We start from the raw sequence: 27,463 nt of genomic DNA on the forward strand, positions 1-27,463 counted from the left end.
CCATCCTGCCATCCCGGCCAAAAACACCGCGCTGTGTAACTCAGACTAACTGAGAAAGACATGCCTGAGATGTTGAAACCCACAGAAACCCCAGAAGGGACCCCATTTAACCTACAGTTGGGGATGCCGGCTGCCGGTGATGGCCAAGGGCCGGACTCTGTCCTGGGACCATCTCCCCTCCCGGCACTAACAGACGCCGTTCCGGATCCTCGTGAGAGGCCGCTGCCCTGCCTCCTCCAGGGCTCCTGCGCCAGTGAAGGCGTGCGCACACGGCACCCGGCTCTGGGTCCAGCATTCACGGCACCGGGGGCTAAGCCCACCCCACATCCATGCGGCTGCAGCTTTTTCCAGAACAAACAAGATCGGGGGCATGCGGGTTACATTTGTGGGAACCCTGCCCAGAAGGAAAAGAGGACTACAGAGTGGGACACGAAACGTGTCCTGTTCCAGGGGCGCCGCGTTCCTGTCGGTCAGTCGGTCAGTCCTGGGAGGGGACGGCCCCGGGGTCCATCACACACTTCTACTTGCTACAAATCACCCAGAAATAACGTCCGGAGAGACGCGTCTCACACTCCCACCTGCCTCTCGAGCGTCGTCCTGAAGCGTGTCCGGTTGTGTCTTTGGAAAAACGTGCGTGACGCTCCCTCCAGTAGCCACCACGGACCAACCCGAATCACCTCCCTAATTGACTTCTCTCTCAATTTGCCAAAGGCTCCCGTTTGAGGTGCAGGGGCCCCGCGGTCCCCCCGCTTTATGTCACAGAATCCCCCCTGCGCTCCCAGATCGAAGCAGGGCTTTCCTGCCCCCGATGACTGGTCCCGTGCCGCGTAGCTCCAGGGTGTGACTCGTTCCTGCTTCTTTCTGCCTAACGCCTGTGTTCCCCCCCATATTTGACTCCGACGTAACAGAAACCCAAGGCCGCTGGGAACCCAGAGAAACCCCACGACCCTCCCGCTGCACGCCAGCTTGTCTGTGTCTCTGCTGCCAGCCCCGGTGCGCCTCCGTCCCCGGTTTGGAACGAGTACAGCTCGCACGGGTCCCGCTCGCGTTAACGGGGCGTCTCCCGGGCGGTCAGTGCTCCTCTGAGTCCCTTCGGGGACGCCCCCCGAAACTCGTTGCACCGCTCGAGCCGCAGGCAGGAAGGGACACCTACTGGCCGTGTCCCGCTCGGCTGTGGGGCTGCCCCACACGGGGTTTCCTTCTCCACGACGACCCCAAACCTACACCTTAGCCTCGGTGGGGGGGGTGGGGGGCACAGCTGGGACCTGCAGACAAACGGGCTCACGTTGAGGGGAGCAACACATCACCCCCTCCCCGTTGGGGTATGTCTCCCTTCCCCCCAGCAGGAACCCTGCTAATTCTTCTTAAAAAAGGGAAAGAGATTCGTTTATAGAAAACCTTTTTACAATTTATTTCCTGTTATTAATCTTTAAAGTATAAAAATGAGGCTGCAGCTAGATAAAAGCAGGGTTTCAGTGGTGAGATTCTGACCATGTGAACAAATAAATAAATATTTACAGTCTTTGGCAAAACAAATGGTTTCATCAATCTGGAAGAGAAGTTTGTTCAAAAAAAAAACATAAATAATTTACCAAAAAATATGGTACATTCTAAATATTCACATCATCATCGCACAGCACTGCGTTGTTCGTCCGAGCGACAGCCGCACGGACACCTGTGCACTCTCCGCGGCCGTTACATTTAGTCCAGTTCCCAAACCCCCGCCGTCTGGGAACACAGCTCCAAAAACTAAGTGGAAAGTGCAGCAAAACAAAAAGTCAACCTCAAAGGAAGCGACAAACACAACTTTATCAAATGAAATGTGCAAGTTAGGACAAGAGTTATGGATCCTCTGTATTCCACACTGTGGAATCGAGATAGAAACACAGAAACAAGATCACTGTGAACAGAAAGGGGAGAAAGATTGGCCCGCATCAGACAAGTAAGACAAACTTCTCTTATTAAACCCCTTATGTGGAGGGAGATTAAGATTTCCTGCAGAAAGAACATGCAATTTAAAGCGAAAACAAAAAAACAAAAACAAAAACCAAAAAAACCCAAAAAAATCGTGTATATCATTGTATGACTGATTAACAGGTGTGTCTGGCAAGGCTTGATGCTGATTTTTCTTCAGCATTTAAGGTTTCAAATCCTACGTACAGCAGAGAACAGGGCACAGACTGGTTTAGTGCGTTGGCAACAGTATAAATTAAGGTTCCTTTATCAAGTCTTCGGCATCATTTATTTATTCCCCTTCATTTGAAACACGCTCTGTCGTGACAACAGCATATTGTAAAGCTTGTATCTCGGCAGGAAGGCATTTCCTTGTAACCACATCTTTGTATCCTATGTGTGCTCTACGTGTATCCCTAGAAATCATGCTATACGTGTGTTACTCGACACATTTAAAATAAGTTATGGTGAATGAAGCTGCACCCTAAAGTCATTTAATAAATACTAGCATTTCTAACTGGAACCTTAATGAAAAGTGTTGCCAAACTAGGTAAGCAACTTTTGCAGAGTTGCAAAGCCCAGAGGAATTAGATGCTAAAGTGCTCTTGCGGACGCGTGGTCTGGAGCCGGGCCCCGGAAAAGACTCACGCAGAGACCCTGGCGCTCAGAGAGCGGAACCAAGGGACACGCGGAGCTCCCTCCAGCCCGCCGCGGTGGGAGCGCCCACTTCCCTCCGCTAACTTCCCCAACGGAGGCCAAGTACGGGACTTCGGACTCCACCGCTGTAGGGGGGGACAGTGGGGGAAGGGGCTTCCGTTTGTCCTCGTGACCACTGCTCAAGTTCCAGTTAGAGAGCCGGCCCCCCACGTCGGACGAGGTCTCCCGACCTCTGCTACCAGCACGACTCCAGACTCCGTGAACCCGACAGGACTGGCTGCTGTGGGACAGCTCGGACCCAAGAGTGGAAATGGCTTTAAGCACTGAAAGTCGTGCAGCGATATTTTTTTCTGCTTAATTTATGATAATGGCTTGCGCACAGTATTCCCTTCAACTCCATATACACATAAATACAGTAAGTAATTACATTTTATATGTAAACGTCATTCTTTTTAAACAAACAAGAAGCGATGTAATGCCGAGCTCAATTGTCACTGCACGGAGTCTCCTGCATCATCAAGCTGTCTTCTGGGCCGGACGTTCACCTGTGGGGCCCACGACCAGTCCCCTCTGAAGGCGCTTGGGCGTGGGGTTGATGTCGGTGAAGGACCCCCAGCGTCAGGGTCAAGGACGGGAGCTGCTGCTAAAGAGAGCGAAGCCGGAAGCACCAGCACAGACTAGGGGTCTAGGCAACAGCGTCTACAGTACGTTTCTGGAAATGCAGCCGGTCTTGTTTAGACATCTACAAAATAAACAATAACAGAACGAGGGTGGCTGCACCATGGGTTTTGCTTCGTTTTGTTTTGTTTTACCTACAACCGAAATATCATTCTAATTTTAAAAAGTATGGACGGGTGTGCGAAGGGTGGCGTGTGTGGGAACGCGTCGGGTCTTTGCCCCACGGAGGGCTAAGGAGACTTCGCCAGAAGCAATGTGCTCGCGTTCCCTTTCTCTCCTTGTGGGTAATTTTCAGTGTGTGAATTTTGAGAAGCATCTCAGAGCCTTACTGACCTCATCTGTAGGAGGGAATGTTTTCATGTCCTCGTGAAGGTATGGGGTCAGAGAGTACGGTGAGCCAATTATCTTTCTAGACAGGTAACTACAGAGAACCCCCTCCCTCCCTCCCTCCCTCCCCCTTCCCTCCCTCCTTCCTCTCTCCCTCTTCCTCCTTCCCTCCCTCCTTCCTCTCCCTCTTCCCTCCTTCCCTCCCTCCCTCTTCCCTCCCTCCTTCCTCCCTCCCTCTTTCCTCCCTCCCCCCTCCTTCCCTCTTCTCTCCTTCCACCTTCCCTCCTCCCTCCTTCCCCCCTCCCTCCCTCCCTCCCTGTTTTCAGCAAGGGTAGCAATCTAAAATCTAAAATGCCATGGGGGGCCCAGAAGCTGTAAGGAACGCACAGTCACAGGACGGAACGCAAGGCGAATGGGCAGAGCCTGGGAATAACTGGAAAGTGTTTGCTCCACCAGAGACACTCACGTTCAATTTAAAACAAACAGATAACGAAACAGGACACGACGCAAGCCAGCAAACAAAGCAGCTGCCATCAGCGTATTGCCGTGATGTGCCTTTCAAGGCAGCAAAGTTACATGCACGTCTGTCTCTCCCCCACTCTGTGCCACAAGCCGCCCATAGAGCCGTGCTCTCACCCACCTCGGCATTCGTATTTGAGGTCTGAGAAATAGACCATTTCCTGCGAGAACACAAACAGACCCAGCCGCCCGCCGGCATACGTTTGGTCATAGATGGGTCCCGAGTCCGCCATGACCTGTTTTCCTTCATGCACTAAGACTCTGAACACAGGGGTGTGGGGGGAAAGAAACAAGGTGTGAATGGCAGAGGGCGGGAGGTCCGTCCTCACGGGGCGCCGCCCCCACACCCACCCCTCCCCACGACAGGTGCTTCAGCCTCAGCCAGAGGGCTCTCCAGTCCCCACCACCTCGGCCTCCCTCCCCGTGGCCTTCAGGTGACATTGAAGCCACGTGCGCTGGGCCCACCCTCTAGGCTGGAGCCTAGGTGGTAGGGAGGGGGCCCCGACCTAATGCCCGGAGCAGGACCCCACGTGCTGACGGCTCCCTGACGGGAGGGCAGCACGTGGGCGAGTAAGCCTCACGCTCAGTGAGCCTGTGCTTCCCCCGTCCCGGCCTCTCACTGGTGCTGGGGACACTGGGTGGAAGTCGCTGGCACTGGGCCACCCTCACCTTATGTAGCCCGTCTTCGGTCTGTGGGTCAGATGCCACCTGTAAGCAGTGTAGTCTTTCCAGCCAACGTTTTTGGGGTCGTGCCATAACGTGCGCACCTGAGAAAACAGCACTCTTGAGTACGGGTGCCGTCTCCCAGCACGGACGGGAGTGCCCGTGGCTCACGCGGCCATGAGCCTCGGGAGCGGACCCAAGTCCGCCGACAGGGGCCAGCAGGTCAGTGCCACCGGCACAGGCGTCAGAGCCAGAGCCACGGATGCGATGCCGGATCCCCTGCTTCCTCAACATGGGACCTTGGGCAAAACAGTTAGCCTTTGAAAACCCAGTTGTCCTCACCTCTAGAAGACAGTAGAATCATCACACGTAACTTACAAGAGGATCATCGACCGTGTTTACGGAAACACCAAGACCAGGCATGGCGTCTTTAATCAGGTAGGCGCTCAACACGAGACTGTTAAAATTACTGTCACTTGGGTTACAATTAAGGAAAACACAAAGGTTGGGCATCTTCGGGGCGAGAACGGCTCTCTTGAGCGTGCTCCCGGCGCCTCGCCGTCCTCACCTGGCCTTGCGTGTTCCCGGTATGCCAGAGCGCGTTCCTCAGGTGCTCGCCGGTGCCCGTGGTGGAGTTGACCACCTTGAGGGACACGCCCGAGTAGCCGTAAGCCCGCGTGGGCTGCTCTTCCCAGTAGGTCTGGGTGACCTGCTTCCACATGACCACGTAGAAGCGGCTGCTGGACTGGTAGCCGAAGACAAAGCCGGCGTAGTCATCGTCCCGGTCGGTGTTGACGTAGAACGTGCCGCTGAAGTCCACGGAGCCGAACTCGTCAAAACCTGGATGTCAAAGGGGACTTTCGGTGGTGAGGTTCAGGCGGGCCCGGCCCCGGAGGACGTGCCCGGGTGGGCCCCGGGACCGGTGGGCGCGGGCGGGAGGAGGCTGGGCTGGGCCCTTGTCTCACACCCACCTCCGCTTCATGGCTCTGGGGTTAATGAATGTCTGGGATCTAACAACTTCAGACCCCACTTCCTGAGTCTGGCAGACCGTTACCGTATGACATAGTATTTTGTAAATCAAATCCACACGTAAGATGGCTTACTGAGCACGACCTCACGGATGCCTGCCTCCCCATTCCCTCCATCGAGACCATTTGGCAGGCGTGGAAGGACGGGCACCCGAGAGACCACCCTGACCCCACCACGCGGCTCTACAGAGCCTCCCGCATGCCCCGTGGGCACCCTGCCCCCAGGAACCACGAAGGGCGGTGCGAATCTCGAAGGCTCACCGACAGCGATGCCGGGGTCCGAGTTGGCCGTCTGCACCAGCTCCTTGCCCTGATGGCGAATGACCCAGTTGGGGTCGATCTGAGTGGTGCCCTTCGGGTCCAGGTGGACCATCTGGAAGTTCCTGAAGTCGGTCTCGCTGATGGCGCTGTTCTCAGGACACACGTCATCGATGTCTGGGATGCTGTCGTTGTCAAAGTCGTCTTTGCAAGCGTCCCCACGCCCGTCCCCTGGCGGCGGATAGCCGAGAAGGAGAACACACGGTGGGTGGGTGGCCGTCAGCCTTTCCTTGGTGTTCTGTGGGGCCACGCTCATCTTCCCTACCGCGTGGGGCCGGGGGGCTCCCAGGAGCCTGGCGCGGTGCTCAGAGTGTGGACAGCAGGCTCCTGCTCACCCCCGCGGGTGTCCCCAGAGACTAGGCCTCAGGCTGGGGGTGGGGGGGGCTGCACCTCCAGCTTATTCTCTGACAGTTTCCAGAACATCTCCTGACAACTTTCATCATCACCCTTGCCTGAAATCTATTCGGATTTAAAGCGGAGCTCTTACTCTACCAATGACTTTCCTTGGGGAGGTACAATCTTTTTTCTGGAACCTTCTTCTCAACCTGTCCGGTGAGGTGGTGGGAGGGGTGCGGGCCTGGCAGGCCCCCGGATCACTGGTGGGGGGAGGCGCGGGGGGCCTTGGCCTGTGACCCCCACAGCTGTCCCGTCCAGTGGACGGACGTTAATGTTCTCAGCTATAGCTCATTTCACCAGGAGAACAGCCACCGAGCTCGGCTAATTCCCGCCGCGTCCTGCGGGGTCTGCTCGGCTGCGCGCACCTGAGGCCCCCGCTCGCGCAGGAGGAGCCGGAAAGCACACCGTGCGCTCAGGGCCGGCCTCTCCCCACCCCGGCCCGCCCCCGGGCTCCCGCGGGTCAGCCTGAGCCAAGCGCCACACTTGCTCCAGGCAGGGTTCCCGCCCCCTGCTGGAGTCGCCCGCGTGGCTCTGCGGTGACCCCCGGAGCCGCCCTCAGATCCCGGGTCCCCCGCTCGCCTGTGAGTCACGGTGGCTCGGACGCCCACACCCCGTCTCCGGTCCCAAAGGCTGGGCGGCCCACACGCGCGGGGGCCCCCGAAGCCACCTTCTCACGGCTCCCCCGGGACCCCCGAACACGGCGTGCACCTCACCGCCTGCTCCACACCCTCCCCGTGGCCCCACTTCCTCAAGACCCTGCCCCCGACGCCGCCCACTGGTTGCGGGCCGCGCGGGGAACCCCGTTCCTTTTCCTGACATTTCACACCCCCTTCTCCTTTGCTTTGTCCTTGAAAGAATAAATCCCCAACCCTCTCTGAGCCCAGATCCCACCTCATCCCGCTCGTGGCGGGCACGTCTCTGCAGAGACCGCTCATAGCTTCTGCGTGGAGCCTGTGGCCTATGGGCTGGCGGGCACGCGCGAAGCTGCTGCACAGGAGCGGGGCACTGATCGTCCGAGGGGGCGGGATACATACTGTCTGAGGAGGCGGAGCGCCTGCCGTCTAATGGGGAGGGGCACGGATCATCCGAGGGGGCGGGGCACAGGTCGTCCAAGGGGGCGGGGCACAGATCGTCCAAGGGGGAGGGGCACGGATCGCCCGAGGGGGTGGGGCACGGATCGTCCGAGGGGGCGGGACACATACTGTCCGAGGAGGCGGGGCACCGATCGCCCGAGGGGGCGGGATACATACTGTCTGAGGAGGCGGAGCACCTGCCGTCTAATGGGGCGGGGCACGGATCATCCGAGGGGGCGGGGCACAGATCGTCCAAGGGGGAGGGGCACGGATCGCCCGAGGGGGCGGGGCACGGATCGCCCGAGGGGGTGGGGCACAGATCGTCCGAGGGGGCGGGACACATACTGTCTGAGGAGGCGGGGCGCCTGCCGTCTGATGGGGTGGGGCACGGATCATCCGAGGGGACGGGGCACAGATCGTCCAAGGGGGCGGGGCACGGATCGTCCAAGGGGGAGGGGCACGGATCGCCCGAGGGGGCGGGGCATGGTACCTCAGAGGGTACCTACCGTCTGAGGGGGCGGGGCACGGATCATCCGAGGGGGCGGGGCACCTACCATCGGAGTCCTCCTGGCCAGGGTTGGAGACAAGCCGGCAGTTGTCCCTGTCGTCTGGGACCCCGTCGTTGTCATCATCTGAGTCACAAGCGTCGCCCTGGCCGTCGTGATCGTGGTCGGCCTGGTTGGCGTTGGGGATGTAGGGGCAGTTGTCTTGGTTGTTCTGGTGGCCATCGTCGTCGATGTCATCATTGTTGTCACACTGGTCTCCCACGAGGTCGTTGTCCATGTCGGTCTGGGGGACAGAGCAGGGAACGGGCTGAGCACCTGCCTGGTGGACAGGCGCCAGGCTGGTCGTGGCCGCGGACCTTGGGGCCGGGCCGCCCCCTGCTGCAGGCGAGCAGCCGAGTCCGCGACTTGGGCAGCACCCTGCATGACCCAGCTACATGGACTCGCTTCCCGGAAAGAAGAGGCCGGAGAAGCAAGCGCCTTTGTGACGTCATCTGCAACAGTGTATCCCACATACGACAGCAACACCTTACGTGCTGTGTCTTCCAGAGGCAGGTCTGGAAGAGAAGCCAGTCCCCACGTTTGTGTCAGGGAAACAGGCAGATAGCGGAGGGCGGGTGCCCGGTCGCCTCAGACAGGGAGGGCCCACGAACGCGCCCACGAACGCAGCCATGACCACCGAGATTGAAGCCCACTCAATAAAAGTCTTCAATTAAAATTATTGAAAAGCCCACGCTGTCCCTGCATGGCAGCACTAATGGAAAGCTACAAAGACATGTATATCCACGAATGATTAGGTTCCCTGACCCCCCCCCCCTTCTGCTCACACACACCCCCATCGGTCACCTAATCAATTACCTGATCAGGGTTGTGCACCAGGGGGCAGTTGTCGCAGTGATCGCCCACGCCATCCCCGTCTGTGTCTCTCTGGTCGGTGTTGTAGACATAGGGACAATTGTCCCGCTCGTTGAAGACGTCTGCAGATGTTCGGGGAAAAAGTGTGCTAGCTTAAAAAAAGCACACAGCTTTTCCCGGCTCATTAAGTAACTTACAGCCGAACTTCAGTTTTGTAAAAAAAGGAGCTAAGAATACGGGAAAGCGTAAATATTATCAGATCGTGAGAGAACGTATGTCAGGTTTCCCATTGAAGCCCAAGATGCCTTAATTTAAAACAGAGCCACACTCAGAGGCTTCCGGGTGATTCTACATGGCAAGGAGCTGTCACCCGTGTTCACACGTGTCACCTCTGAGCTCCCCATGTCGAGTCTTTCCCCCGGATCCATTCCACAAACAGGCCGCGAGCCAGTAGGAACTGAGCGTGGACACGCTACACGGAGGAGCGTGCCCGCGGCAGAGGCTGGCAGGTGCAATGCCTTACTTCAAGAGCCCTGGAAATGGATAGTGGATCCCAGGACACTGGGGCCGTGAGAGACCTGAATTTACAGCGGCAGCAGCAACCCCGTCCGATGGCACAGCCAACCCTCACGATCGCTGCATCGAGAGGAGCGCGCGAGACGGGCTGAGGCACCTCTCGCCGGCCAGGTGGGGCCTGAGGGAGCAGGGCGGGGGGCAGCGGGAACAGACCCCCAAGAAGGGCTGGCGCACGCTCCAGCCGCTGCCGAGACAGAGAGAGGCGTGAGTCGGCTCAGCCTGCAGACGCCTGGTGGGCGGCAGGCAACCACTGCCGCTGGTGGATGGGCTCCTTTCCGGGGCACCGGCCTCTCCGGCTGAGTGTGGCCTGATGGTGTCCGAGGCTCCCAACAGCCGGGGACGCCCGGGGTGCTTTGCCATGGCCGTGCCGTGAATAGCTGGAAGTAAGGGTGTGGGCAGAAAAAACCCGGGACAGGGCAGCAGACACGCCTGCCTGCAGTGTGGTTTGGTGAGGACACAGGACCGAACACTTGGGCCTCTGATGGGGACGCGGTCACAAGTGCCAACAGGGGACACAAGCGTGAAGGACACAGGGCACAGGACTAGGGGCCTGGGTCACGGAAGGAACATGTCACATCCGTGGTTTCACGAAGGGAGTTCCTGAGGCTGGCGATCCCGCCAGCGACCCCGGGAAGGACGGGCCTGGCGAGGCTGGGCTCCCGCGAGAACAGCTTAAGGCACCGTTCACTCTGGCACCGGTCTGCAGGTGCGGCTGAGCCTGTGTGGCACCCACGGGACGGAGCGCCAGGCGGCAGACACGCGTCCGCGGCAGGGGCAGAACTGACCGTCTCCGTCAATGTCCACGGAGCACGCGTCGCCCTCGCCGTTGTTGTCCGTGTCGATCTGCGCCGGGTTGTGCACATACGGGCAGTTGTCACAGCGGTCCCCGACTTCATCTTTGTCATAGTCAAACTGGCGGGGGTTGAAGAGAAGCTGGCAGTTGTCCTGCGGAAAGGCAAGGGAAGAGGTCGGGACACCGCGAGGACATCTGACACCGCAAGGACGTCGCTGGGCTGCACATCACTCACTCCAGGAGGATCGGACGACCCACACGGAGCCAGTCGGCCTCAGCCCCGCGCTTTCCTGCCGTCAAACCACTTTCTGATTATTTATGTGTCTGCCGCTGAAATGGAGAGATTTCATGGCAGAGACGACATAACCGTATACGTCACGCTGAGAACAGGTCTGCCAGCGTCACGTGAGCGAGTGAGTGAGGGGTCAGTGGGTCAGGAGAGGCAGGTGTGGTGAGGCTGTGCGGAGACAGGCAGCCTCGTCTGTCCCTTCTGTGAATGTGAAGTCACTTGGTGGACAGTTTCCCCGCAGGTTTCAGTACAGGCAAGCACATCCCTCATGGTGGGGACAGCGGCGCCCCAGCTGGCACCCACAGGAGGGCAGGCGGTCCCCTGCACGCAGACGCCCACGGCCAGTCGCGCTGGCCGGTCACCGCACGCTGCACACGGCCTGCGCCCTGTCAGGGCTGGGTTGCGTGTGCGGGATCACAGATCCCACCGAGTGCAGGGCCCCCCCGGGACAAAGCTCTCCTCCCCGCCACCCCCACCTTCTCATCGTCCACGCCGTCATTGTCGTCATCATCGTCACAGGCGTCACCGGTGCCGTCCTTGTCAAAGTCTTCTTGCCCGGAATTCGGCAGCAGGGGGCAGTTGTCCTGCAATCAGAGGGCACACACGAGTCATAACAACACTCGGGGGGGGTGGAGGGTAAACCCTCGGGCACGGAGCTGACGGTGCCAGGGTCACGCGCTGTCCTTAGTGGGGGCGAGGCCAGGGACACGCGTGTTTCTCCTCAAGGCTGCCCTGGAGATGCCGCACCGCCGCCCGTGCTTCCAGACCAGGGAAGCTCGTGCCCTGTGCCCAGGACCCCGACGGCCACGGGAGAGCAGAAACCCGAGGAGAGGGAGGGGCTGCCGCTCTGGAAGCCTGGAGGAGGGCCGAACCCCCAGAGACCTTTCACGTCCCGACGTCAGAGTCCCATTCTGCACATTCGTGCCCTCCGCCCTCCTCAGCCAACAGGTGCCAGGAGTCAAGCATAGACCTCTGTTCAGAATCCGGGGCCTAGAGGCCAAATCATCTCCCCCGTGACCGGCGTGATTAGAAAAATCACTTGGCTTCAACGAGCCGAGTTGTAATTCAAACCTGCGTGGCGGTGGTGAAGCGTGTATCTCAGTCGTGTTCACCCTTGGGTCTCAGAAGTTCCAGGGTGGCCTCCAAACAGATCCACGGGGACCCAGGTCCCCTCGAGGCACAGCTCCTGGGGCCTGTCTGCAGCCAGCGAAGTGGCCCGGCTCCCCCGGTCCCACGAACGTGGGCGAAACCTGAGTTTCTCCAGCAAGTTCCCTCACTGAGAGCAGAAGCCCAGGTGGAGCGGGGGTGCAGCTGGGAACCACCTCGCACCCCCAGCTCTTCAGACCAACAGATTGTCTGCCAGTGGCCACAGGGGCCCTGAATGGGACTTCCTGGAGCCAGCGGGAGGTGGGACGGGGGGAGCAGAGGGCGGAGGGGAGGCTGGAGGTGGAAGCAGGGGGGAGGCAGGAGGCCAGCGCTCACCTTGATGCAGTGGTAGGTGGCGTTGGTGGAGCACACCAGGTTCTTGTTGGGCCAGCCGTCCAGGTCCGAGTCCTCCCCGCAGATGAGCCCGTCTCCCGCGTAGCCCGTCTGGCACTCGCACTTGTACATGGGGTCGCTGAAGTGTCCCAGGTAGATGCACTCCGCGTGCTTGTGGCAGGCGTGAGTCTTGTCTTTGCACGGGTTCTCAGGCTCACACACCTGCGGGAAGGCGGCCGCGTGGTTAGGACGCACCGAGACCCCACCCCCCACGTGCGGGTCTGAGGCGGACGCTCCGGGACGAGGGCAGGGGTGCAGGGCCCCCCCCCCCCGGCCAGGTGCCGCAGGGACCCAGAGCCTCGGAGCTGTGCTCTCTGCTCTCCAGAAGCGATCCTGAGGTCCAAGCCCGCAGGTGACCGTGCGGGGTCGCCAGCATACAGTGGTCACGCCGGTCCTCTCGGGCTCCCTGCGAGAAAGTTCAGGTCTGCCCCCTCCAGGCTGATCGGTCAGGGTGGTGGACAGGCTCTGACAGCCCTCCGCCTGCTTCCCAGGAGTCAGCACCCCTTGCCTCCTCGCCCAGGGAGGCCGCCTGGTATTCTCTGACTGCCCCCCAGTGCTCTGGGGCTCTTCCCGACTGATCTACAGCCTTTTCCCAGAACACAAGCGGTCAGTTGCTCACCTGCTTCTCCGTCCTGGCCGCCTCCAGGCCGACGCCAAAGGGCTGGCTCCCTTTGTAGCGAGGGGGGCACGGCAGGCAGTGGAAGCCGGGGTTGGTGTTGACGCAGCGCTGGGCTTTGCCCACGGCGAAGCAGACGTCGGTGACCACGGCACACTGCGGGATAAGCGGGGGTGAGCGCCGGCCCCAGCTCCGCGGGCACCCCTTCCCCAGGCCGGGCACCCACCTCGTCCAGGTCCTCACAGTGTGTGCCGTTGCCCAGGAAGCCCACGGGGCAGGCGCCGCAGGACCAGGAGCCGTCTGGAAAGCTGCTGCACTCGGCACCGGGGAAGCACGGGTTGGACAAGCAGCCGTCTGCGAAGGGCGGCACAGAGCGGGGTCGGCTCGGGCGGGCGCACCCGGGAGGCCGCCGGGACACGATCATCTGTGCCCGGGGAGGCATCTGTCCAGCACCCGGGTTCAGTAAGGGGAAACTGAGTCACTTGGTATATGCTGGCAACGTGCTTGCCCTCCCAGAATTGATCTTTAAATAGTAAAAGACAGGGGCGCCTGGGTGGCTCGGTCGGTTAAGCGTCCGACTTCGGGTCAGGTTACGATCTCACGGTGCGTGGGTTCGAGCCCTGCGTCGGGCTCTGTGCTGACAGCTCGGAGCCTGGAGTCTGCTTCAGATTCTGTGTCTCCCTCTCTCTCTGCCCCTCCCTGATGCACACTCTGTCTCCCTCTCTCTCAAAAATAAAGAAACATAAAAAAAATAGTAAAGATAGAGGCTACAGGCGCATAGGCACATGGGTGGCTGATGGGTGATTGTCGTCACGCAGGATATTCCACAAAACCGTGGAGGAGCACGGGTGTGAAAAGCAGGTGTCCTCATGAGCATAGAACTAATCTCTCCCTTCTATATTTCCTATTTTCTACTGTCTATGTCTTCTATTTTGATGTTTTTAACCAGAATAAAAATGCGGTGGCTTCTTCAGAGGGGCTGAAGCATGCAGACCACAGGGACACAGGCGCTTTCGTGTCCCGCCCGCACACCCACCTACAGGACAGCTCCTTTTATTGCACATCTGACGCTCTTGGACGTCCCCCACGCAGTCCTTGCCCCCGTGCTGGGGCTCGGGGCTGTTACAGACGCGCGTCCGCTCCCGGATCCCTCCGGCACAGGTGACCGTGCAGGCTGACCATGGGGACCAGGGGCTCCACCGGCCGTCGACTGAGGGCAGAGAGCACAGAGGGTCAGCACGGAGCCTGACCTACACGGGGGCTCCAGGGGTAAGAGCCGGATGGAACGGGGTCTCCAGACGTGGGAGGGAAACTGGAAAGAGCATCCTTTCCTGAACCTGAGCTCGGGGGTGATGCGGACGACAGGTTTCAGCTGGCTTTGTTTTCCCTCAAGTCCCACAGGCCGGGGTCTAGAGGCGGAAAGCTGCCCACACAGGCACACCTGCCAGGTGAGAGGTGCTCGCATCTGAAACGTCCCATGAAGCTCAAGTTCATCTTATTGGACAACTTGGCAGTGAGAGGATCACCCTGCACTCCCCTTGTCCCTGGCTGTCTCTGCACTTCATGAACGGGGCTTCTGGAACAGGGTCCTGGCACCCCGGGGCCCGGGGCCAGCTGCCTGCAGGCTGCAGGGGGCCGTCTCCCGAGACCCCCTGTTCCATGCTGTCCACCCATCCCCCGGTAAAGGGCACGCGTCACACTGCCCAGGGGTCAGGCTGACTTGTCCCTTAGTTGTGGGTTAGTAGTAATTTAACTGAGCTGGTTCACCACCAGGATGTACCCTCAGGCCAGCTCCGGTAAGGAGCCAGCCAGGGGAGAGCATGTCTCTTCTGCCCAGTCCTGCGCTGGGCCCACCCCCGCCTCCACCCCACTTACTTGGACACGGGGTGCCCTGGCAGCCTTTGGTCTCCCGGCCGCTCCCCTTGCAATTCTTGCCCCCCATCTGGGGGACGGGCGAGTTGCAGAGCCGGATGCGGGTGATGTTGCCCACGCCGCAGGTCACAGAGCAGGAAGACCACGGCGACCAGTGGCTCCAGCCCCCGTCCTGCCGGACTAGCACACAGAGGAACACGGAGACATCAGGGGGAGGCAGGGGCTGGCCGTCCCAGGCGTCTGCTCACGCCCAAGCCGGAGAGCCCGTCCCCGCGATCTGGCCCCGCCCTGCGGACGAGGAGTGGCCTCTGACACTCACTTCGGTGGTCACACTTGCCCAGGCTGCACGCCCGCGTCTGGATGGACGGCCCCAAGCAGGTGTTGCTGGTGACGTCACAGGACCGCCCTCTCTGCTGGGTGCCCGACCCGCAGGTGGCGGAGCACTGGGTCCACTCCGCCCACGGGGACCAGCCCTCCTCGCCGTCCAGTGCTGGTGGGAAGCACAAGGGCCTGTCGGGCCTCTGCCCACCCTGCCACGGACGGACCGCCCGTGAAGTGGCCCACGAGGCAGAGTCCGTGCGCTCAGGAGAGCAGGCGTGTCCCCTCCCACGAACAGGGTCCCCGGCGGGGCAGACGCCCACACCTGGGTTGGGACTCAGAGCTGCTCTCCCCAGCAAGACGGAGGGCACGTGGGGATGCCCGCGGAGAGTGGCAGAAGCCAAGGAGCCTACTGTCCCCGCTCTGCGCTGCTCCCTCCCCGCCAGGTGACGCGACAAGACCCTGAACTCCGAGGTCGTGGGTGTGGATGGCCTCGGGGTGAAGTGGCCCTGATCCCTCCCCTCCATCCCGCTAAGCCCCTCCACCGCCTGCGGGTCACCGGGAAGACAGCAAACAGGCGGGAGGCGGACGAAGCGGATCACCCCCCCGCTCCTCGCACACTAACAGTGGAAGCAGGAAGGACAGCATTCTCCCTCCACGAAGGACGGGTTGGCACAGGTCGCCGGCGGGCAGGTGATTTGGTGGCAAACGGTTTTAAATTTCTGCAAGCAGAGAAAGGTGTCCATGTGACCCTCGTCTCCAAAAGCAGGCGTCAGGGCAAGGGCGGGACTCAAGGGCCGAGAGGGCGGCTGTGCCCGTCCCGACGCCGCGGGCCCTGGAAACAGAGGAGGGCCTTCCGCACACCGCGGGCCGGGGGACCAACCTGGCGTGCGCTGCCCGACCCCCGAGGCCGCCATCGTGAGAACGGGGTGCGTTCGCCAAGGGGAAGAGGCTAAGCTACCCACTGACCTCTGTGTGGGCAGTGACCTGCACCCCCAGGCCCCCCGGAGCGGCCTGAAGCTGCACACGCCCGGCCCCCTCCCGCCTCCCGGGAGACACCAGCCGGACCGGTCACCTCCTGGAGCTTGTCTCTCGCGTGCGACGCGGTGAGGCGGGCTGGAGCCCTACTTACGGTCGGTGCCCCGTGCCCGCCCTCGTGTCGGCTGTCCCGGCGCACCTGCGCGCGTTGGCGGCCAGCGGGGGAGACCGGGGAGCCCGCCTCCCTGCCCCGCGCGGAGGTGTCCCCGGCCCTCACCTTGCAGGTGCATTTGGTGCAGCTGTCCACCACCCACGTCTCATTTTCCGCGAAGAAGCGGCCGTCCTGCCAGCAGGCGGACATGTTCCTGGTCTTGGGCGGGCCGCCGATGAGCTCCCAGAGGACCTGGTTGTCGTTGGACTGGAAGATGGAGGGAAACGTTTACGTGTGGGCGGAAGCAACGTCCTCGTCGCGCTCACAGACGGGAGAGGAGGCTCCTCCCTCAAGGAAGGGCGCCCCCCGCCCGTGTAGCACCGCCCGCCGTGAGGCCGGCTCTGCGGGAGGAGAGTCGGGGCCACGTGAGGCCTCGCCACGCGGGGTCACGTCCCAGCGATCCCAGCGGGCAGCCGACCGCCTGTCACCCCCCAGGCGTCTGCCCGCCCTCTTCTGAATCCCTACCTCTCCCTCCTGCACAGGGGGGGTGCTCAGCGGGAGGCAGTGGGTGCGGGCGGGGGTACTGTTTGAACTCTTGCCCCCACTCCTGCCCCAGGGGCACACACCTGCTGGAAAGTTCCAGAAGAGGCACAGCCTCCTCCGGGTGCTTCCCCACCCGCGCATCCTGGCCGTGCCCATTCTCCCGACCGCCCACGGAGTGGGGGTGATCGGGTCCCACCCCATCCCCGGCCCCTTGACGTGGAGCAGAGGGTGGGGACGGCTGCCCGCCGAGCGGCTGTGCGACGCCACCAGGGCGTGAGGCGACCCCAGACCTGCAGACCTTCCCGGCCACTCTTCCCCGCTGCCCCTGTCACTTCTGTTAGGCACCATGTGTTCCCGTCCCCTGGGCCCAGCTGAGGGCCTGTCTCGGGTCACACAGCTACGAGAACATGACTCCCGTCATTGCCCTTTTCTAAACCTGAAGGGACCCAAGACGGTGTTTTCCTTCTGACGTCCCCTTACATCCCGGACCTGCGGCCAGTCCTCCCACACCCATCCTGTTCAGGCTCGGGGACACGAGCGTCCCCCGGGTAAGAGCCATCCTGGAGGACATGGAGCCACAGGTATCTGTCGTTCAGGGTCCTCTGCCCGCCCACTTGCCCTCCACTGCCCTGCACTTGGGCCAAGCGCCTTGTCAGTGCGTCAGAGGGGGCTTGCAGGTGAGGTCGCGCCTGTGTGGCAGGAAGCAGCCGCCAGGCACCCACCACTTTCCGCAGGTTCTCGTGAAGCTGGTTCACGATGACGTGCAGCCCCGACAGCTCGGTGATCATGGTGCCCAGCTCCTCGCAGGAGCGTTCGCACACCTCCGGCCTCCTGTGCGCCCCTGGGCCCGCGTACTCCGTGGCCACCTGAGGGCTCAGGTGCAGTGTCTCCGTGTTCTCGCTGATGGCGTTGGCTTCGGCTGCGGGAAGCAGTGGGTGCAGTGAGCACGGGGGAGAGCGGCCGCGCAGACGTGGGCTTGGGGACGGAACGAAAGAGCGAAACACTGGGGCCGGGGCTCTGCACCCACATGTGACTCAGGCAGAGGAGAGGTGACCACCCCCTTTGCTGACAGCCGTCCCTGTGCCCCGGAGCCTGCTCCCCAGCACGTGTCCCCGCAGCTCCTCGCTCACCCTGTTTTCTATCCAAACACCCTTTGTTTTGGCCACTTGCTCTGCATCAAGATGGATGCAGCCGGTGGTCTTCATGCCAAGAAGTGTCCACCAGACCTCACCTGCCTCTCTCTCATTCCCGTGTCCTCTGGAGGGAAGGGCAGACGCCCTCAGAAGCGCGACCTTGGGGACTCCCCCTCGCTGCCCCTGAAACCGCACAAACCTCCTGGGGCTCTCGCATGGGACGTACGTGGCCAGGACACAAACAGCAAACTACTTGGGCTGGTCCGGAGACAGGCGTCATCCCCCGAGGGAGCCGGGCCGGCCCAGCCATGCCCCCAGCCCTCCAGTCACTGTCACAGGAGTGAAATGCGCTGTTTCTCTCAGCATCTCACTACTGAGTTACACCTTCTGGAAGCTACCGATCTGCCAGGACTACTGCTGGGGACTTACTACTTGGTCATGAATCCTTGCCGCAATCACTCTGACCTCGGGAGTTCCCCTGGCTCGCTGCATGGAAAAGGGCACAGACCACACGGACATAAACGCATCAGTCACTGCCCATAGGTATCAGATGGGAAACGGTCCCGCACCCGCAGATGTGCCCCGGGGCCTGATTTCAGACAGACCCAGAGCAGGACAGGACAACACGCAGTCGGGGCGTCCACTCCCCCTGATGAAAGGCCTGGCAGGGTCGCCCGGGGGCAGAGCTGGGACCGGGACCGGGGTGCCCTTCCCCCCCTCGAGGGTGAAATGTCCCCCCCTGCCCACAGAGCAGACCACCAGGCATGACGCTCAGCTTTTACGTAAACACAAGCACAGTCCGTCCGTCAGGGTCCCGAGAGCCGCTCTCTGCTTCCGTGTTGTTGAGCCTTCCCGGAGGGGTTGGTGTCCTATGTCTGTTCACTATCTTAGCCCCTCCTGAAACTTTTGCTTTTTAATGACCACTTCCTCCCCCAAGAAAGTCAGCGGCTAAAATCACAGGGGCCAATAGTTTGCACGTTAGCCAAGCTGCAGACACGGGGTGAGGTCTGAGCCGCAGCGGCTGCGGCAAACGAGGGGCCGGTCACAGGAGCCGTGACAAATGTCCCTTCACGCCACAGTCCGGGCAAAACGTGCTGTTCTAATCCTCACCTGCCCTGAATTTCCACTGAGTGAGTGTGGAAGATCTGCAGAGGGACAGAGGACAGGGCAGAGGGACAGGGGACAGGGCAGAAGGACAGGGGATAGCCTCAGACAAAGATGAGGCCTCCGTGGGGGACCCCCAGCCGCCAGCCAGATGCAGGCTGAGGAACAGAGCGGGCATCCCCACGCCTAAGATGGGGGAGGGACAGCTCCCAGCTCCAGGGGGGTGCGGGTCCCAGAGCCACACCTGTGCGTTACAGACATCACATCCTATGTATTCCTGACACGCTGATCATGAGAAAACGATTTATCTTTGTCATAATTTACAGTTGACATGAGGAAGGGGCCTCAGTGCAAATAAATCACAACGTGAACCATATTGGGAGACTCTCAGCCCAGGTGGGCACACAGGTGGTCACACACGGCAGCGGTGGGACCCCCGGAGCCTCTGCTTCTTTATGGTAAAATGAACAAGCCTATCTCTAAGGTGTTTTGAAGATTCAGTGACACACTGAGGTTAAAGAGCCCAGCAGAGTGAACTTCATAAATTAAATGCTCAAGAAAATGTAGGCAATTATGGCTGGAGGTAAATTCAAACGGCGATTAGCATTCAATGCAAGATTATCTGTCAATGGTTCAGGCAGCGAAAATGTTTCCAGAATAGGGCTGTGTCAACAGCCGTGAAGAGTGAAGAAAACCTCCATCAACGTAGCCGACAGATACCCATGCCGTTACCCAGAGAGATGATCGTCACCCATTAACAGACAGGAAAATTTGCGTGTAATCATGTTAAAATGCAGAGATTGGTCTTTTGGTTTATGAAATTGATTATTTTGCATTATTAAAATATATTCAAAATTACTCTTTCAAGCAGTTTATCATTTTCAGATGTCAACATGTCTGAGTTGACCAGCTAACTCCTTCAGAGACAATAATGGCACTTTATACAATATTTTTTCTTAAATCCCCACCAGCCCCCCAATACACATGCACACACACGCACACGGGCACGCAAATGCATGTACAGGCGCACTCACCCACGCGCGGATACACGCACTCACACACATGCACATACACGCTCCCGTCGTAGCAGAAATCCAGCCAAGACGAGAAATGAGATGTGAAATACACTGTTCAAAACACACCTACCTCCCTGACTTTGCTGACAGCCTTTCTTGCTTAGAACGTCTTCCACTGAGTTTTCAAACACCAAGTAGATGTTCTGCAGCAAACCCTGGAATGCACGTGAGGAGACAAATAGAGCAACAGAGACACATCAAACGATGCCAAGCTAAATGACGTTTTAGAAACACAAGATGTAATCTTATTCCTGTGCTGCTACACGCGGCAGGCTGGAACTGTCTTTATCGTGGGTCAGTCTGGTGTCTGGCTGACGGGCTCGGAAGGGCACGCGGTCCCGGATGTGGACACTCGGTCTCAAAGGGGAGCGTCCGTGCTCCCACGGCAGGGCCACGGGGGCTTCCTGACGGCCACCAGAAGTCAGTTCAACAACCGGGTAAGGACGCTAGCCTCGGGCTCAACTGAATTTAAACGCACGATCGTTTCCCCAGAAGACCCACGGTGATGTGCCAACACTGCGCTGTAGGTTCTAAACCCGTGTGGTTTTAGAAAGATCTTCCAAAAACTATTTTAACATGAACATATTTTAAGACGAACATGGAATTTTTCCCTCATAAACCAACAGCCCTCTCCTTGAAAAGCATGGCTCTTACTCTGCTCTCCTCGCCTCTCAGTGCTAAACAGGGAGTCTGGAGATTACCAGAACATTCCAAGGGGGCCGATTCCTTGGCCATCAAATCCGTCTTCGGCCGGAAAAATGACGGCCGTTTGCCCAGGTAAAAAGCACACCGGGGCCACGTGCCCTACTTGTGGTTTAGAAAGGGGTGTGCGCTCTGTGCGTGCATGTGTGTGCGTGTGCGGGTGTTGTCCATGTGAGTGTGGGTGTGCACACATGTGCACGAGTACGGTGTTCGTGCACACATGCGTGTGATTGGGTGTGTCAGTGCGTGCACCTCTGCGTGTGCTCTGTGTGTGCGTGTGCACGTGTGTGGTGTTGTGTGTGTGGGTGCGTGTGCACATGTGCAGTGTGTGCACATGGGTGCCATTGGGTGGGTGGGTGGGTGTGTGCACATGCGTGTGACTGGGCGTGGGCGTGTGTATCCATGCGGGTGCGTTTGTGTGCACGCGTGTGTGTGTGCACGTCTGTGTGCCTGCACGTGGCGGGAGCCCACGTATGTGTGCGTGGTGCGTGTCTCCCGGGCCTGACCTCTTCCAACACGGCATCACGTTAAGAGATGCCCTCGCCGCTCAGCCCCCAGCAGAGCCCGTCCCCGTGCCTCGTGCCGCGGCCGCGACCCCGCTGTACGTACCCGGAAGTGGTTGTCTCGAGCAGAGCCTTTGGCCACATACATTCTGCTCTTTTCTGTCCGCAGCTGCTCGTAGAAAGGCTCATCCAGCGTGAAACTGTCGATCAGGTCGCAGCCCACGTACAGGCTGTAGGTCTCCCCCGTCACCTGCACGGTGATGTTCTTCCACTGAGAGTCAGCCAGGCCCACGTCCTCCAGGGAGATAACGTGCTGAGCGCCGTCTATCCAGTAGGTGAGGTCCAGCGTGTCGGCCGGGCCGTTGGACACGATCTCGAACTGCCTCTGGGAGGCGCCGGGGCCCTCCAGGGCCAGGAGCGTGCCCCGGGACTTGGGGTCCTGCTTCAGGCTGGCCGTGAGGAAGAAGCCCTCTTTCTGCCTCACGATCTTGGCAATCTTGCTGAGGTAATGTGCACTCACGGGTGGAATGTAGTCAAAGCGGACAAAACGATACGCTGGCACGTTGGGGTCAGGCCCCCGGAACTGCTTGGCCCCAATGGTCTTCCGGTTTATGTTGCTGATGCTAAAAAGGTCGAAGGCGGTGTCCTCGTCCTGGTCACCAGCTGCCCGTGGGGACAGAGCAGGGAGGTTACCGCGGGCACGAACCCAGAGGGGCCTTTTGACACACGGGGCAGCAGACCCTGATCCCAGGGGGCGTCCCCTTTCCGCTGGGTGCTCATGGCAGCTTTTATGCGGCACCGTTACCCTCTCTCTCTCCCCGGGCCGCTACCCACAGTGGGGCCCCCGAGGCAGCTGCTGCTCGTCTGTGACCGTTCGGGAGCGAGCCGGCGCCAGAAGGCTGTGTCCGGATCAGCCCGCCCTCCGCAGCCAGGCCTCCCGGGGGGAGGCAGCGCTGCCCTGAGCTGGGCCTCGGCGCACCTTCCGGAACCCGTCCCGCACCGGGCTCTCTCCTGCTCTCCCACCCAGACCCGAGGCTTAGGCGCAGCCCTGCTTCCACCATTTGATTGCCCAGAAAAAATTCCTGCACAAGAAATGCGTCTTTGTCCTTGCTATCCACGCTCTCTCCGTCGCTCTCTTATGGAGACCACCTGACTCCCACAAGTTACACTGGTGTCTCCATTTTGCGGACGTTTATCCGCAACCCCGCTGAGCACCCCGGGGAAGGCTCTGAGACAGCGGGGTCTCAGGCCTGCGAGTAAAGGGCTTTAAGTCACCATCTGGATGACTGGACCTGCCCAAGATGTAGCAGGGCAGATGGTTCCACGCAATTCACTGAGCAGGAGGTTCAAACGAAGCATGGCTTTTCATCCCCTGTGCGGCGAATCAAAGCACGAGCTTCAGAGCTGCTTACAGAGGTGTCAGCCGGCCACCTCCTCGGCAGAGCCGCTGGGCAATCCGCCAAAAATGCTTAAAGAGTTAACAGCTCTGACTCAGCAACGTTCCTTTTGGAACTTGTCCTAGGATATAATCTCAAATACCGGGAGAGACGCAGTCACAGCTGGGCTCCCCGTGGCGTCTCTTACACTGGCAACACTGGAGTAATGCTGTACCTGGAGACTGGTCTAAACAACAGCACGATCTATCTTTGGATGGAATATCATCCCGTCATTAAAGGCCGTGTTGGGTGAAAATAAGCACACGGAAAAACACTGATGTTGCATTTTCAAGTAGGAAAAAAAGTAGGACGAAAAGAAGTTATAGAACACCAAGCCCTTCCAGTGTTAGAAACTTAGCATGTGAAAATATAAAAGCTGACTGTGCATGGCCAGTGTTGTGTCACCAGACGAAAGAGTGTGTTGCTCTAATACCTAGATTTTCCGAAAAGAGATAATTTCCTACTGGGGCACCGGAGTGGCTCAGTCATTTGAGTCCCTGACTCTTGATTTTGGCTCGGGTTGTGACCTCGTGTTCGTGAGATCGAGCCCTGCATCAGGCTCCATTCTGTCAGTGCAGAGCCTGCCTGGGATTCTCTCTCCCTCTCTCTCTGCTCCTCCCCCCCCCCCCCCACTCATGCACATGCACTTTCTAAATTAATTAATTAACAAACTTAAGCAAAGATTTAAAAATAAGAAATAATTTCCTCTTACGTGGACTCAGAAGTAAGTAAATATTTATTTAAAAGGAAGTTCTGGGGCGCCTGGGTGGCGCAGTCGGTTAAGCGTCCGGCTTCAGCCGGGTCACGATCTCGCGGTCCGGGAATTCGAGCCCCGCGTCGGGCTCTGGGCTGATGGCTCAGAGCCTGGAGCCTGTTTCCGATTCTGTGTCTCCCTCTCTCTCTGCCCCTCCCCCGATCATGCTCTGTCTCTCTCTGTCCCAAAAATGAATAAACGTTGAAAAAAAATAAATAAATAAAAGGAAGTTCTGAATGTTCTACCCTGGTAGGAACCTCAGCCACAGCCTTACCTGCGGGGGCGCGAGCGGCCCCGACAAGCAGAGCCACTGTCCACACTCACCTCGCGCGCCGGACGCGGCCCAGAGGGCAAGCAGGACCAGATCCCAGAGCATCCTGCTTCGGCGGAGGAACCCTGTGGACAAGCCAGGCCCTGGTTACGCAGGCACATGACACGCACGGCAGTGATTTCCAGTGTCGACCGCAGTCTTCACTCACACGAACATTTACGCGGTTTGTGCGTCGAAACCAGCAGTAAGTGCATTTGTGGGAAGTAAAAGCCGGGTAAGAAACGGGCCTTTCAAGTGGGGCTCTTCCGACTCGAGCTCCTATCATTGGACGAGCATTTGTTGACAAAGCAGGGCGCTGATCACATTCCCAATGTTCACATTATCTGATCTCACGACGACCCGGGAGGCAAATACTATTGTTATCATCCCCATTTTGCGGATGGGTAAGTGAAGGACCGGAAAAGTTAAGCGCTGGCCCAGAGCAAGGCCGCTGGTGAGCGTGGCCAGGCCTGAAAGCCAGGAAGTGTGAATTTAGAAAAATGCCGCCACCATAGAGACGATAATCTATGAAGGCACCGTTGAGCAGATGGCCAAGAAGAAAAAAGTCAGGCCTAACTTAGAATAAACCTTAACTGTAAGCAGGAGAGATAAACTGAACTCGGTGTGTCCCAACCACAGAAAAACATAGCATTCTACTTAGCCATCACTTTTCCTCGGCTGTTCTATTTTCCTGCGGGCCTGTTTTTCCATTCTTGAGGATTTTCAGTTGGCATGGTTCAGGCCAGCAGACGCTGGGCCGGGAGTCAGGAGACCTGGACGGAAGCCCGCTCCACCGTTAACCCCTGCCCCGCCTCGGGGCTCCCGTGCCAGCATCTCGCAGGGGCGCGTGGGGCACAGGGCTCCCTCCCAGCGGTGGGCGGCATCCGGCTCTGAACCGAAGCCAAACCGAGACCCCGGCCCAGCTGCCAGACGACGGCAAAGCTCGTTAGCGCCTCGGGGTCGCAGAAATCCTAAGGAGTGCCCCCCCGCCCCCCAGAAGCATCTGGTAAACTGGAAACAGTCATCCTCCTGGGCTGGAGGAATGTTCCCCAGGAGAAGAGGCCACTCTGCAGGCCCCTGGGATCGCTCCGGCGTCCGGCTCCCGCCGCTCACAACCTCCTCGCAAACAAGTCGGGGCGCCGCTGGTTCTCACGTGGCCCCGGCGAGCGGCCGGCCCCGGCGGGCCAGCCCTCGCGGCCCAACCTCCCTGCCTCAGTTTCCTCACCTGCCGAATGAGGAAGAGTTGTGTAAATCCCGTGCCAGACAAGGTCACCTCGAGAAACGAGCTCGGCGAGTTAACACTGTAGAGGCTCCCGCGGCACGGTGGGCACGGAGGCATCTGCTGAACGTGCGGCGTGGCTGCCCCCTGGACCGCTTTTCCCGCGGCTCTCCGGGGGGCAGCCGTGCCGCTAATAGGTTCCTCAACGGACTGAGCCACACGCGGCAACACCCGGGTGCTCAGAGCCACACCTGGCGCTCAGTGAGCACCGCGTTCGTGCTTTAGGAGGAAACTGGGCCAGCACCTCCGGAACGCCTCCCCTGTGTCCCCTCGACCAGATGCGTGCCGTCTGTCCCCGCAGAGGGGACAGCTGGCTCTGGCAAAGTGGGCTCCGTCCAAAATGTGCTTTTTCAAGTCCCGGGGGCCCAGCTTCCCGAGTGTCAGCTACACAGCGTGAACGGAACTCCGTTCCAAAAAAATCAAACCCTCTGCCCCCTGAAAGCGGAGCGTCTCTGGGTATGCACGCTCCGCCGTCGGTCACATGAGTGAGAGGGACCCACGCTGTCCGGTGGGGGCGCGACGGCGGCAAGGGCACAGCGGGACCAGGAATCCCTGGGCCAGCCGTTCCGTGCCCACGGCTGGTCCACGGCAGCACCCGGGCCGTGTCACGTCCTAGGACACGCAGTCAGGCACCCGGACACACACTCACAGTGTGTCTGTGGCTCCATCTTCTCCAGAGACTTTCTGCAGCAGAATGTGATTAGAACTCACACAGATGTGTTCACACCCGTTTGTACGAGCCATCCGAGCAACGGTCACCACCGGGAGGTGTGCGGTCCCTCCCTCGAGAGGGGCTCGGTCACCCGGGAGCCTCCTGCCCCCCCGTGGCTCAGCAGCGCCTTCTGGTGCCGCCCGGGCCTCTCCTGGTGATGATCGTCCCCCGCTTGTAGCCACAGCAGCCGGGCGGGGGTCCCCGGGCTCCTCGCACACCCACAGCGTATGCTGCTCCTCCCTGATACTCAAGCACACTTTCACTGTCAGAGACACTTACAATTGCAGTGTCTGTAACCTCCCTGGTGACCGTTTTCACTTTTTCAGGAGGACTTTCTCTAGCGCCCTTCTCGGGGTCCCCCATCAATGACAGAGACACAAGCGTGCGCCCCGGCTCACGGGCAGGTACGCTCGCGGAAGGCTCCGGGACCGTGGGACCAGACCACCTCCGAGGGAGCTCGCGGCGCGGCCGCTGCGGACGCGAGGCTTCCAAGTGTGAAGACGCGTTAACGGTCAAGCTTCACCTTACAGCACAGACCGGTTTGCACTTTTCCTTCTCCCTCCTCAGAAACCAAAACAGCCTTTTCTGAAAATTAAACTACAACACAATGGCTTTCCAGTAACTTTTACGAGGTAAATCTTTCATACGGTTCTTACCTGGGACGCCGCACGGCTGTGGCGAGGGCTGACTCGGTGCCGGGGACGGAGCCCAGAGGACCAGGTCCACGGCGTGCGGAGCGGGGGTCAGCAGCCTCCTCTTTATATGCTCCGGTCTCCTGGGTGGTGCTGTCAGTCAGACCCGGGAGGAAGCGCGTTCAATCCATCCTTCGAAGGAGTGACATAATCCCCCTCCGATCTCGCATTCGCTCCGAGCACCTGGCACACGGGTGCTGGGCTGCCCGCTCCCGCCGGCCCCTCCAGCTGGGGGACGGCAGAGGCGGAGCCACGGGAGAGGGGGAGGCAGGCAGGCGCTGGCTTTTCCTGTCTTCTCTCAGGAAATAAAACGCTATAAATACAACCAGCGAGGTTGGCTGCAACTCCCCTTTTCGGCTTCAGAGACAGAATGCAAGTTCCAGGGTTTAAACAAGTTTCACACCGGCCAGGCTGAGAAGGTCTTTCCAAAGCAGACAAGTCACGACCGAGAAGACGCAAAGCATACGCCGCCGGGGTCGATGTGCTGAGGAAGTTATTCTGTGGCTGAATTAATTTATCATGTGCAGAATAAATATTTAACCTAAAGGGAAGTCGGGAAATGTTACTTTCTGCAGTTAGATGACTGAGAAATAGGACAGAGAGGACCCACATCCCACATCGTGTGCTGGCTGCACCCCTAGGAGGCCTCCCTTGCAGGGGCTCCGGACGGGGCCACGTCCGGCCGCCGCTTCATCCCCAGTGGCACAGACAACCCATCATCAGCTTCCGTGGGCTCAACTAACGGGACAGCCTGCAGAATAAAGACTTGAGAATCCCAACAGTGGTAGCAGTCGGACACCCTGCCCTCCCCAGAGCTCACCATCTCCTGGGCCAGTGTGGACAGTGGTCAGAGGAAGGAGGAGGTGGACAGAGGGAGGAGGTGGACAGAGGGAGGAGGAGGTGGACAAAGGGAGGAGGTGGACAGAGGGAAGAGGAGGTAGACAGAGGGAGGAGGTAGACAGAGGGAGGAGGAGGTGGAGAGAGCAAGGAGGTAGACAGAGGGAGGAGGTGGACAGAGGGAGGAGGTGGAAAGAGGGAGGAGGAGGTAGACAGAGGGAGGAGGTAGACAGAGGGAGGAGGAGTTGGACAGAGGGAGGAGGAGGTGGACAGAGGGAGG

The 27,463-nt window shown here is 59.7% G+C and overlaps 1 protein-coding gene across 2 annotated transcripts; it reads right to left on the bottom strand.

The window, feature by feature from the left end:
* Positions 1-1,386: 1,386 nt before the first annotated feature.
* On the bottom strand, positions 1,387-26,825 carry THBS2 (thrombospondin 2). Of its 2 annotated transcripts, none has more exons than XM_045500331.1 (22): positions 26,311-26,825; positions 23,678-23,749; positions 21,270-21,826; positions 20,029-20,113; positions 17,368-17,564; positions 16,229-16,369; positions 15,599-15,695; positions 14,975-15,145; positions 14,659-14,835; positions 13,820-13,993; positions 13,010-13,137; positions 12,787-12,939; positions 12,111-12,329; positions 11,105-11,212; positions 10,332-10,491; positions 8,974-9,092; positions 8,167-8,401; positions 6,087-6,314; positions 5,366-5,637; positions 4,804-4,901; positions 4,256-4,395; positions 1,387-3,352 (listed from the first exon to the last, which is right to left on the bottom strand). In XM_045500331.1, exons 2-22 carry the CDS (start codon positions 23,727-23,729, stop codon positions 3,345-3,347), a joined length of 3,519 nt encoding a protein of 1,172 aa, XP_045356287.1. In that variant the 5' UTR covers positions 23,730-23,749; positions 26,311-26,825; the 3' UTR covers positions 1,387-3,344. The 2 variants fall into 2 exon arrangements, with proteins under 2 accessions (XP_045356287.1, XP_045356286.1); XM_045500330.1 differs by lacking the exon at positions 26,311-26,825 and adding an exon at positions 24,889-25,798.
* Between the last annotated feature and the right edge of the window lie 638 nt (positions 26,826-27,463).

Source organism: Leopardus geoffroyi, chromosome B2 (genome assembly GCF_018350155.1).
Source record: "Leopardus geoffroyi isolate Oge1 chromosome B2, O.geoffroyi_Oge1_pat1.0, whole genome shotgun sequence".
Lineage (NCBI taxonomy): Eukaryota > Metazoa > Chordata > Mammalia > Carnivora > Felidae > Leopardus > Leopardus geoffroyi.